This window comes from Echinococcus granulosus, assembly GCF_000524195.1.
Source record: "Echinococcus granulosus chromosome Unknown EG_S00068, whole genome shotgun sequence".
In the NCBI taxonomy this organism is placed as follows: Eukaryota; Metazoa; Platyhelminthes; class Cestoda; order Cyclophyllidea; family Taeniidae; genus Echinococcus; species Echinococcus granulosus.
The window spans coordinates 262,810-275,374 of NW_020170448.1; the positions used below are offsets into that span (position 1 = coordinate 262,810).

Here is a 12,565-nt window from a genome sequence, read left to right on the forward strand (position 1 = left end):
TGAGGCGCCACTTTTGTACTTTGAATTAGCCCCCTTGTACCTCACTGGGTGGGCTGGCCTTTTGGGCCATGCCAATAGCCCAGACACCTTCTCCGTGCCGAATATATACTCCGCCTGAGTATTGTGTCTTCTTTCATCTTCAGGGCGTCTCGGGACGCTACAAACGAATTGTCATGCTAACGGAGTCACGTTTGGCGATATGGGAGGCTTATACAAACGACACTAGCACTCTAGTCAAAGCGACGTTTATTTGTGTTAAAACATACAAATTGAAACCAGGCTTGCTAAGAGAATCAACAAATGCTGGTGATTGAGCTATTGGAACTTTTGTTCAATTCTACACGGGTATCCATGACTACGTTAACCATAAAAATACTCACCAGTGTATTTTAAAATAGTCACCTTCAAAAGAAAATGCTCTGTTTTTGAACAGAACTGAAATTTGTTAAAGGCAAATTATTCACTGCCATAAAGAGCGGTTAAAGGGTAATATAAAGGAATCATGAGTAGATATATTTCAGCGACATTTCAACAACTTCACTATTGGTACAGTCAGAAACAGTGTCTAATTATGGCTAAAAACCCACCATTAATCTCCCAATATGTGTCTGTAACTTTAAATACTTAATAATTATATATCTGTAGGCAGAAAGCGCACACGTAACACCACACTTCCCCGGTTCACCTATTCATAAGCACGAGGACAAAAATCACTTAACTGGAGCACACGAAAAGCCGTCAGTAGTAAATCGGTACAGAAAAATAGCTTAGTTACTCTACTCTTCAAAGATAGGCGAAGAGGGTGAACACCTAGTCATGATCATTAAATTGGTAAATTGACAATAAATTTGGCAGAAATCAAAGATTAAAAAATTCGCTAAATAAAAATATCAATTAGTTGAGTAGGGTATCTGGCCGTGGTATAGTCGCATTGGGGCATACTTTTAGCAATGTTTTTATTTGATGATCACCATTGCAGTAGCTACGTAGGTACAAAAACGACAAAAGAGCCAGTTGTTTAAAACAGACATGTGCTGGCACAAACATACCTGCGGAGTTTAATTTACACTTGCGTAGGGGACGGCAGGTGGGGGGGGGGGGGTGTCAGGCTTATCATTTAAAGTGTCGATAATGATACTTTGCAGACTGCTCTTCCAAATCACATCGCAACGCCATGATTACGCGCTCTAACATTTACTTTCCCTATGGATTATACCCATGGGATGTTATCAAGCGAAACTTCGTTTTACTTAAATAGCATATTTTATAAAAGGAACCACTTATTCTAGCGGTAATTTATACAACTGATACCTAAACCACGAAAAAAACTATATTTTACTCAGTATTCAAATTCAAATGTCGAAACCACGTGAAGGCGTCCAAGAGGGAGCATTGATAAGTGAGGAAGTATAACGATTCAATGATACAATAAGAATTTTAGCGCGCAAAATATACATCTCAACCGCCCAAAGGAGGTTGATGTTGTGAACAAACAGCCTACATCACCACCATCAGTTTGCTGCACCCTAAATCACTAAGAATACAGCAAATGCATGGAACCTATTTGACGACGTCATCCTTGATGCACAGTAAGCCCCCATGCACATGACACGAGCAGTAGGGTCAAGTGAGATCCTTCTTTAGTGATGTGATGAGTTTTTGTGCTCAGTTTTTTTATGTAAATATATCAGCTCCGAAAATCCTAGTAGGATCTTCTCGGTAAAGGCAGACAAAATCCGATGAGTAAAATCCTGGAAACTTTTGACCATAAACAAATTGGGAATTAATATTAAAATATCTTCAAGTATTTTCGTTCTAATTAGGTATCTTTCCATGCGGCTCCCTCCTGGGCATCCCATAATTCGACATTGAATGCGCCTAAACTTGCAAACTTTTGACATTATTACGTGGAGATTAAGTTCCTCTTTTGACTACAAAAACCTGGTTTTAAATCCTATTGGGAAAATTGCAGTGAAAATAGTTTCTCTCTATTTATTTAGAAACGTCTGGCGGCGAGGCGGCCTTTTTGACACCGGTGTTTGTCAAATGGATTTAAAGATCTTTTCAGAATTGGAAAAATTGGGCTAGTTGAAATAACGGAATGGCTGGTGACAGCAAAGTAGAATTGCCACTCAGCAGCTCAGTTTTGATCTTACGGAAGAGTACCTCAAAAGCCAGTGTAGGGACACCTACTTAAAAGATTCTCTGGAATTGTGAGGGGAAATTCTTCCGCACAGCGTCTAATCTCTTGGTAAAGAGGATTTTTCATCAATCAGAAGGTTTACAGGAGGACTTACTATTGGGAATTCAATCGGCGGTCACAGGTGTCACAATGTTGAAAGGTTCTTTGGTGCAAATGGCGGAATAACGTGCCCACTTACCCGGTGTCAGCAATTACCAGATCGGAGTGAGAAACCTCCTGGGGAAGGATCACATAGCCATCAACCAGGATGCTCGAACATTCCCTAAAATGTGGTAAAAAGAAGGAATTCGCATGATTTAACGCTACAAAAGTTGTCGTGTGAAAGCGGGATCAGATGAGTAAATGTGGCTCGGAGATGTATCGAAAAGGGTTGAAAAATAAACATTTTTACCAGTCAAATGCGCCCTATTCTTGGGTTACCATGGGAAGATCAAGATTTAGTTTCAACCCATAAAATGGAATACTACTTATTTAAACGTTTGGCGCCATATCGTGCGGGTGAGAAATTCACATTTCGTAGATTAAAAGGACACAAAGTGCAATTTTGATTTAGCGCTAATGTAATACGTTAATTGCTTGTTTGACTCTAGATTTTGGTAGCAGGACGCTGCGGGGCTTCGCCAGTGTAATTTTACAGAGCGGCCCGACCTACCTGCCGCGCTGGTGGCCCCGAGCCCTGCTGTATGTCGCCAATGCATATTCCACTCGAGTATTATGTCTTCTCCGGTCTTCAGTGAAATCTCGAAGCTCTGCAACTAGTGCTACTATCATTGTCCATTTAAGATAACTCAGTACTAGAAGGTAGGTTATAACGGCCGTTTAGAATCAAAACAAAAATCCCATGTTTTTTAACCGATGATTGATAAATTTTGCAAGAAAATCTGTTAAGAAGCACAAGGAGGACCTGCGGAATTCTATAAACAACACCGAGGAGTCTTACTTGAAAGCAAGTAAGGGAGTAATTAGTCTACATTCTTCAAATGAAGAACAGAAGTTTTTTACCAACTAGCACGAGTTTGTCTCGTAAATATGATTTTTTACATATTTGTAAGCACAGAGGAGAGAGATGGTTTTTGAAGAAAACCGACAACAGACACTTTGAATAAGCAAAAAGCGGGAGTACTCAAAAAGATGGGACCTTGTAGACAAATGCCATGCAAAACCACTTTAATCAGATTGTTTGAGCTCTTCATGCACTTTTTTTCTTTTTTTGGAAAGAAGTTAAGAATGAAAAGCATGAAAGCAGCAGGCCATGAATCACATGAATAAGCACTTGTGATTAAAGGAAGCGAAAAAGATATAATGAATAAATTATGGACTTGACTTGACGCATTTTTTTCTTTTTCTAGGTCTTCTGATATGCGTGATTGACACTTTTGGGTAGGACAAATAGGACCAAGGCTATAGTTTGGTCCGCAATTAAAGTTGAGAGTACAAAGCACTCAAAAAGGTTGCATTTTTTTTTTACTCTCCGAGAATGTCAGAAGTGGGTGTGTACCAGCAGGCTTTACCAATGACCCCCATCAAACAGCACACGTATCACACTTAATAGAAATGTAACTTGCCTAACAGATCACCATGCTTGGTGGTGATGACGAGTTTGTCTACCCGTGTGCCAACAAGCCTATCCCTTAGAAGTCTACATAATCCCGATGCCAGTCCAGCTTTTGTGAATGCTCAGATTCTACGTGCTTGACAGTGAAATTGTCGTCATACAAGATGGCCTTTCAAGTCCTGGCTCCAGAAGTACATTTTAAGCGGCAGAATTTATCAGTCAGCACATCACCAATGAAAGTATTGCCATAGATTTCTTCAAATTGTACAATCCTGTTGTAAGTAAATGACAGGTGTAAAACTTTGGGTTCAATAGTCAATTACATCTTTGATATGCATTGCAGTGTTTGACAAAAGGACGATGTTTTCTACACTTGGCAAGTGCATTCGGTGGCCTACTTGCACCAGTACTACACCTCAAACTAGCTAACAGCCCACACAATGACATTTTTCCAGTGACACACCCTAATACGTCCTCGCGAAATGTAAATGGATGAACCTCAAAGAAAATTTGAAAGAAGGTTAAAATTCGATGTAATGAAAGCAGGCAAAGTAGACCGGATTCCTAACAAATGGACAGGCAGCAGAGGACATTAAATTAGGCCGTAAACTACTTATGCTATAATCACACGACTACAAGTTATAAAATGCTATATTGCATACTTGCTGCCAAGTTGTATTTTTCCAATATGCGAGCCACATAAGTACCGACTGTTCGACAATTGTCTTGTTTTTCATTACGAAAAAAGTGTGTCACATGACCATGCATATGATTTGCCGAGAAAAGATAAAAGGGTTTGTGCACTCACAAAATCTTGGAAACAGGGAAGACATACTAATGATTGTCAGAAAAAACCTCATTTGAAGAATTGAAACATATGGGTTTTCAGCGCTAGTACATAATAAAGAAGAAATGACAGTATAAAACCGTTAAATGCACAAAATCTAAAATTGTAACTTGTTGTATTAATTTGTATTCAATCAGCACTATTTAACGTGCACATATTGCCAAGAAGTGAGGAGGCCACAGATCTATACAAGCCACACTTAACCTCAAAAAATATAACATTTGAGGCTTTAAAAAGCTCCATTTATTCAAAAAATCTGCACACTAGAAAGAGCTCTACATGTAATGATAAGAAAGTTTAGGGTGGCTTGCCTAGATAAATTATCTGTTTTGCTGACGTCAAGTGTTTCGGCATCAATGAAAACCTCTAAGGTTGTATTATTAATAAAATAATAAACTTACTTGTATAATCAGTCATTTTTGCATACAGGACGTTAGTGCAATTAAGTGAAACATCAACCCCAACAAGGATTAAGAATAAAATAATACTGATTTATTTAAACAAACCATTTGCACAAATCCTAACACGATTACTAGGAAGTACTTCATTTTTCTATAAAAACTAATGCGACAAGCAAAAAGCATATGTGTCACCCAACTTTCCTTTTGGTGTTGGAAAAGTACACTAAATAAGGAGCGTTTTTGACCGATTCCTCGTTTCGAAATCCACTTCCGAAAGAGGACGAAGTTCCAGACCTAGCTGAATTGCCAAGAGGGATCAGTGACGTTAAGGACGCTACGACTGCCATCGTATTTTTTTTAAAAACACAAAGTACTAGTGTGCTGTTTTGTTCAAAATATGGCTGAGTAGTTTCGCTACTCTTAATTCTTTGCTTCTAAATTAGCTCGGTCAATGCTTAGCAAATTTATTTTTGCCAACTGAATTTATGTAACCGCCAGACACAGGACTTTAATTTATCATAAATTTTAAAATTTCAAGAAGAGATATCTCTTATAGTCGCGATCACCTACATGAACGCGGAGGGAGTCTTACAAATCGATTTGGCCACAAGCCACTGCAGTCAATGAAAATTGCCAACTTCTTTACTTGGGATTCTACATAGTTAATATAGCGCTTCGAGACTTCTCTTAAAATAAAAGAAGAAGACAGAATAACAGAGTAGAACCTATATATTTAGCACAGAGAAGTTATTTGAGCTACTGGTATGGCCCGAGAGTTAGCCAAAGCGGCGTGGTACCAAGGCCAAGTTAGAATTGGCTTTTTGCCAATACTGGGAGCTAAACAACCATTGTATTACAATAGCTCTTATCACAATAAAATTTCTAGCCTTTTTTGCTTAGTTATTAATGATAATTCTACGATTTCTCATGCTGCATTTACCCTACCTGATGCAGTAAAGTTTGCTTGAATTTTACTGGTTGATATATGTTGAAGATAGTTAACCGCTTATTTTCACCCATCTTGTGCGGTGTACTGTGCGTGGATGCAGGCATTGTCTGATGATGAATTAAGGGATAAACTAAAGGCCAACGGTTATGAACCTGGCCCAATAACGCCTGCCACTAGGCAGGTTTACGAGCGAAAACTGGAGAGATTGCTTAAGGATAATAAGACTGGTTCAAAAATACCTCGTTCTGAACAAGCCAAACGGAGTGAATCAATTAAGCCTGAGGGTACATTCACTTCACTTGCTTTACTACTTATCAAGGACTTGTGGTGCTTTGCCAAATCCATTATTCTTGTCCTCCTAGATGGTCTTCCTCCCGGTCCATCTTCTCGTTCAGTGAATCAAACTGCATTCTTGAGTGCAACTCGTGTGGGTGGTCCTAACAACTCGTTGAAATCAGATTCCCGACGTCAGTTTTCTAACACCTCATTACGGGATTCCTTTATGGGTTCGGCTTTCACTCCTCAGCAGAATCCCGGCCATACACCAAATGCTGGCGTTCGATCACCTTTGAGAACAGCCAACACTGATGTGCTCCGTGATTCCTCAAATTTGACAAACACCGGTTTGGGAATGAGACCCAGAAATTTGATTTCTAGTCCCGCCACCACACAACTTAACTATCAAGATGGTGGGTCGATCCCTTCCAGTTCTTCGCTTTCGCCTGCTCGGGGAATAAGTGCATCGTACGTTTTTCATTTAAATGACCACTTACTCTGCTATTTTTATTTACACGATGTATTTTTCATTTCAGACACGGTTATGATCCGAGGATAACATCGCGTGAAAGATCATCTTTGTCTGGCTGGGTTCCAAGAACCTCTAATTTAGGATCTACCATACTATCGGACGACTCAAATCTAGCCCCCGATGGTATTGTTCACAGGGCGTATCAATCTGACAAAATGTCTAATTATCGCCAGCTATTGCCGGGAGAGTCTTTTGAGAGATCCTTCTGTTCCAAAATTTTTAATTTTTCGCTTGGAAATCAGGTCCCAAATTTGATCTTGTTTTGTGGGATTGTCCTGCTTGCAGTAATTGTTTCTAGTTACCTTCTGCTGAAAGACAAGCACAGTAATGTGGGTAGGATCGCCGGTAAGTATGTTACACCTGACGCATCTGGGTGTTACTTCTATTACTGCATTCGTTTATGGTATGAATTGTTTTTTTCCTCCTTAGACCTTCAAAAGGTGGTTTGTCTTCCTGAGGAGCACTCTGAACGTAGAATGGTCGCAGTCCTTTCACGACCAAGCTGTATTAATAGTCAAGATCTACCCCCGGTTTTGAGGATAGTACATAGTCTTTTTGAAATTCTTAGCCGATTCGCCGGTAAGCGTTACTCTCCGCCCTAATGTTTTTATCGTTCTCGAGTAATTGGTTGGATTATTGACATGAACTGATAAATGGCTTTTTATACTTTGGCCCTCTTTGCAGTGTTTGTGTTTCAAGGTCTGATAAGTCTATTTTATTCATGAGATTTTAAATCCACACACTCGCTGGTCACTTTGGGGCTACAGTGATTCTAAAATCTCAGCTTTTTCTAGGTGAACACTTTTGCGGAGAATCTGTTGAAAGTTCAAGGATTGAGGTGGAAACAGCAAAGCGTCTTGTTGAAAGTTACTTCGCAAATCACCCCGCCGCCTCTGTGACTGTGGATCAGGTAGACGCCTTATGGAGCAGTGTTTTGATCATAATTATTGAAGTTGGACAAAAACACCTACAAATCGCCGCCTATGACGCGAATGGCCAACCGCCTCCGTAAGCTTGGCTCCTACATTCGAACTGACCGCTTGTTTCCTAACCGCTGTAGACAGGTCCACTTCCTTTTTTTTATCATAGGGACTGGCGCGATGTGGTGGAGCTGGAGAGTCTACGCCCCTACATTCCCGGCGGTTGTCGTCTTCGTCTGCTCACCAACTCAGTATTGCATTTCTTGAGCAATCTTCTTTGGCTACTCTTTATTCTCTCTGCTGTGGGCGGCTTCTGCTATGTGATATACCGTATTAAGCAGTCCCAGCAGAACCGCACGAAGAAACGTACAATGCGTATTCGAGAGATCGTTCGTGAGGTGTCCTGTGAGTGTGAAACTGTTTTCATTCCCCCATTTGGATGATGTGCAAGCCGTAACGATGGAGCATGCGTGACCCCAATTTTAATGACAGTTATATCACCTTTTCCCTAACATTAAGCCCTGCACCAATAACTTGGGTGCATACCACAATATGTAATATTTCTTTACTGTATCAATGTATCCACTTTTTATTTAGGCATCTTGCAACAGCAGCTGCAGCATAGAAAATCAAATCCTACGGAACCGCCGTATGTACCCGTCTCAATGATCAAGGAAAGGCTCAGTCACACCAATCCAGAGTGAGTAACCTTGTTACCCCTGAAATCTAAATTTATAGGCGTTATGCTTTCATTTACTATTTCTATGGCTACTTCTTATGTAGTCAACCTTTTCATTTGAATTAATTGTGAATTGGTGTCCTTGAGAGCTCTGTATTTCATTTTCGCCTGTTATAGTCTGGCAGAGTTGTGGACGGAGGTGGAGCACTACGTGCACTTGGTGGAGGGGAGTATTTTGGTACAAGAGTGGCGCGGCGTAGGCGAAACCTGGCAATGGCAAGCGGGGTCGGGCTGGCAAGGCTCGGGTAAGCATCTCTCTGTGTCTTCTCCACGCTCTTCCACCATCACCAATACGGCCAACAGCTTGGGGGGTCAGCCCCGCGGCTACACTGCTAACTCCAGCTGTGCTGTTGAGAGTTGGTACTGGCGATGGGGCCAGAGTCTCAACTATCCTCCTCCTCCTCCTCCTCCTCCTCCCCCCTAATGCTTTGCTCCGCTTTCCCTCTCTCATCACTTTCATTCTGCCCTCTCCCCAAGGACAAAGTAGTGCTTGTCAGCCAGAACTCCTCAAAGTAACTTTAATTTGAACAGAATTGCGATCTCTTATTCAAAGTAATATTTGTTTTGCTGCATTCAATAAAGCATATGCTAGCGGTGTGCATGCGGTTTTTTTGTTTTTATGAGTTGTGTCTATTTTTTTAACCGGAAATCTACCGAACCCACTTTGGGTGTGTTTTGCTGCTACCATTAATGATATCATGGTTACTAATAGGTGTTCATAGAAGTACTTCGTCTGTACGGTGTTCGCTTAGGACTGAGTCGCCAGTCTTTTACACTTCGACCCGCAAAACTTAAATTAGGCAACGAGATTTCCTTGGTTTTTTGGCACCAAAAAGTATGGATTCGGCAGACCGGTATTTGAAGCCGAGCTCACTTTTGTTTCGACATAAAAAAGATGCGAGCTCATAGCCTATTCTCGTGGATCATCTAGTACTTATCCAGGCCCCACAGTGTTCCTAGGCTTTCACTCTGGGCTAACCGTGGATGTTATTCCTTTTCTCATTCGCTTAGGCTTAATATTAACTAAACTGTTGTCCCCTTTGGTAAGAAAAAATGGCTCCCCACATTGCATCCTAATGCTATTGCTTTTAAGTAATGGTGAAGTGCGTTCTTTCTTTATTCACTTATCTCCCTTGTGGCTGATCTAGCTCTCCTGGGTAAATCGCAAAACCTACCCTTCACCACGCCTCCGACAGAATGCTTGAAGGTTCGAAACATGTTCACAACGGAGTAAGTTTCCTCCCCCTCCTTCATGCAACTTATTGCCACTTAGAATCCCTTAAATAGTCTACTGCTGGTTGTTTTGGTAATGATATTAACTAGGCACCGAAATTTATCCTCACCTATCTTTCTTACAGTTTAATGGACGTCTCTGCAAAACGGCGTTTGATACGTGAGCTGCTCAATCGTGTCGCGATGTGTGGACCTATCTTGCACATAGGACTGGATAGTCAAAATAACCAGGTGACTTTGGTCCCACTTGCGTTAGCCTTGTCGTCTATCAGGTGCTTGTGCGTGGTGATAGCAGAATGTCGCTTACTTGCGTGACAAACTTATTTTCATTTCACTTTGTATATAATATGGAATCCAGAGTAAATGGAGACCCTAGAAATCAAAATTTGCTTTTTGTTTTAGGGCTTAGTTTATATAAAGTGTGCTTCTCCGGTCGTTGCGGGTAGGGTTTTTGAAGCCATAAACGCCAACTACTTTGACAGTAAGTTCATCTGTTCACTGCCAATTGATGTCAATAACTGACTAACGTGGTGTTACATAACCACTGTTGTTTGGTGCAGTGCATTCACTTTTGCGGATGAGCTATTACGCCTGCTTCATTTTTGCAGGTCACCTTTTAACGGTCAAGTTTTTACGTGCATCAAAATATCACTTGCGTTTCCCCGATGCACACAACGCTGTTACTCCGCTCAATGTTGCAGATTTCGAGTAAACTGAAGGAGAGAAAAGACGAGATTGACGAGCAATGAGTTGCATTTATACCTACACTGTTTTACAAAATTTTTGGATATGTGGACATTGTTATTTGTTCCCTCTCGATTGATGTCACTTTTTCAAAACACTTCCACTCTCCACCGTTTTTCATTACTCATTATAACTGTTACAACTTTCGAAGTTGCTTATGTATTCTACATGTATAAAAATACGTGGTTTCTGTACTTTGGTGTTCGCAATTACTGAAACTGGAACACTACGCCTCTTTTGTATATTTTATCAGTAATTCACAACTGTTATTGACACATGCTTTATTATTACCGACTGTTTTTGGTACCTCTTGGTTGTGTTACTTAAAGTCTTGTGGATACTTCTCTCGCAATATTCTCATGTTTTCTTCAGCCGTGTCGCGCCAAACTGCATCCAATGCTCGTAATTCGATCTGCAAAATAGAGTATTAAAGCACGAAGACTCGAGTGCGATGCTTTTAGTCGGTTGTGTTGGAAGCATAGAAAGTAGAAGCTCACATTAGGAATGGGGTACGTCGTTTCTGTTACCTCCATCCTGGGTCCCAGATCGGTAAAGATGGTTTGCTTTGCAACGTCGTCAATCCATATTCCCTCCATAACCTGATTGGTCCGGTGGAATATGTACTTTCCTTTGCCATTTTTCATGTCATTAATCCAACCGCCTTCATACCTGTTTTCATTTGCTAAGGCAGAAATAACACTTAGGTGATATGATTACGCAGTCGTAACATCCCACTACCCCAACGTTTATCGTGCAACCATTCGCCCTCGTACATGGAGCCGTCTTTGTAGTAGTAGCGTCCCCACCCACTCCTCTTATTTTTGCACCACTCTCCCTCGTAGAACTCATTACAGCTGTACCAGTTTTCACCATAGCCCTGTATTGTACTGTATTAAAGTAGGGCGAATTACATGGCGCTTGTTATTTTTCCACATTCCAGAGTATATTTTTGTGTGACGACCATTTTTTCCCACTACGGCTAAAACCCCTGGTCCGCATCGCTTTCCAGCTTCCCAATTACCCTCATAGATGAGCTGTGTAGACTTCCATTTTTGAATGCCGCGACCTGAAGTGTTAAAAAAGATAGAAGACTACCATGTTTCTTGTTGTCTTTCCACTCTCCAGTGTAGCTGTCACCATTGACGGAATAAACGGTCTTTCGTACACCGTTTAGACGAGTCTTTTCCAGTATTTCTTGTGAGAGAGAAGTAAGTAAAGGACATTTATTTTTAATCATAATGCACTACTTTACACCCTTCAACCGTATCGCATAAGAATGGAATTAGCATATATACAACCCCTGGAGCGACTGAGATACACAAGATTGTTGATATAACTGCAATGCTAGGCGCTAAGTTATAGGTAAAAGTGGACCATATAAACAATATTTTCACGAATATAAAAATTCCGGAAATAAATTTCAACAACGTTAAAGAAATAAAAACCAAATCTTTTTTCATTATGGGATATTATTTAGATTTAAATAAACCAGGTAGAAACAACCACTTTTGAAGTACACATCCGAGGATTTTTGCCCTCAAATGTAGGAAATATCAAACTCTGCTCTTAGAGCAGCAAAATTTGATGTAATTATTAGTACCAAAATATATTTTAATGAAGCTTTAATCTTTCTGTGTCTGATTACATTTGCTTTGCCTGTATTTAGATAGCTCTATGAACGTGGTACCATTAAACGGATTAGGCATATTGTAATACAATGGTGACTTATCCCTCTGTATTGGTGAGGCGCCACTTTTGGGACTTTGAATTAGCCTTCTTGTACCGCATTGGGTAGGCTGGCCTTCGGGCCAAGCCAACAGCCCAGATACCTTTTCTATGCTAAATACATATATTCTGCCCGAGTATTGTGTCTTCTTTCGTCTTCAGGGAGGCTAAAGACGCTAAATTGGTGGCAGCGGAAAGCGAACCCCATCTTAAAGGACATGTATCCTGATTTTCCACTTCTGCGTGATAAGATTTAGTGGGGCGGAAGAAGGACCTATGCCACGGTTGGGAGAATGGCGATGACTCCTAACAGAAGGGTTGATGTTGACGTCCACCTTCGGCATCGCCCCCAGTCCCGTTTTCTGCAGAAAAGCTATTAACAACTGAAGCAACACTAGCTGCGAACCATCTGGAAGTTTCGTTACGGATTTTCCCTTCCGT

At 40.8% G+C, this 12,565-nt stretch overlaps 2 protein-coding genes across 2 annotated transcripts; one reads left to right on the top strand and one right to left on the bottom strand. All coding sequences in view use genetic code 11, as the record gives it.

Annotated features, from left to right (window-relative positions):
* Nucleotides 1–6,049: 6,049 nt before the first annotated feature.
* On the top strand, nt 6,050–10,367 carry EGR_07036 (Inner nuclear membrane protein Man1; the record flags this gene model as incomplete). Its single annotated transcript, XM_024496285.1, has 11 exons — nt 6,050–6,699; nt 6,768–7,108; nt 7,193–7,342; nt 7,558–7,771; nt 7,853–8,088; nt 8,281–8,383; nt 8,540–8,778; nt 9,571–9,652; nt 9,781–9,886; nt 10,058–10,136; nt 10,264–10,367. 11 exons carry the CDS (start codon nt 6,050–6,052, stop codon nt 10,365–10,367), a joined length of 2,304 nt encoding a protein of 767 aa, XP_024349312.1.
* Nucleotides 10,368–10,718: 351 nt separating this feature from the next.
* On the bottom strand, nt 10,719–11,636 carry EGR_07037 (MORN repeat-containing protein 3; the record flags this gene model as incomplete). The annotated part of the gene is made up of 5 exons (XM_024496286.1): nt 10,719–10,811; nt 10,897–11,081; nt 11,138–11,276; nt 11,311–11,465; nt 11,495–11,636. The coding sequence occupies 5 exons, from the start codon at nt 11,634–11,636 to the stop codon at nt 10,719–10,721; spliced, it is 714 nt and encodes a 237-aa protein (XP_024349313.1).
* Between the last annotated feature and the right edge of the window lie 929 nt (nt 11,637–12,565).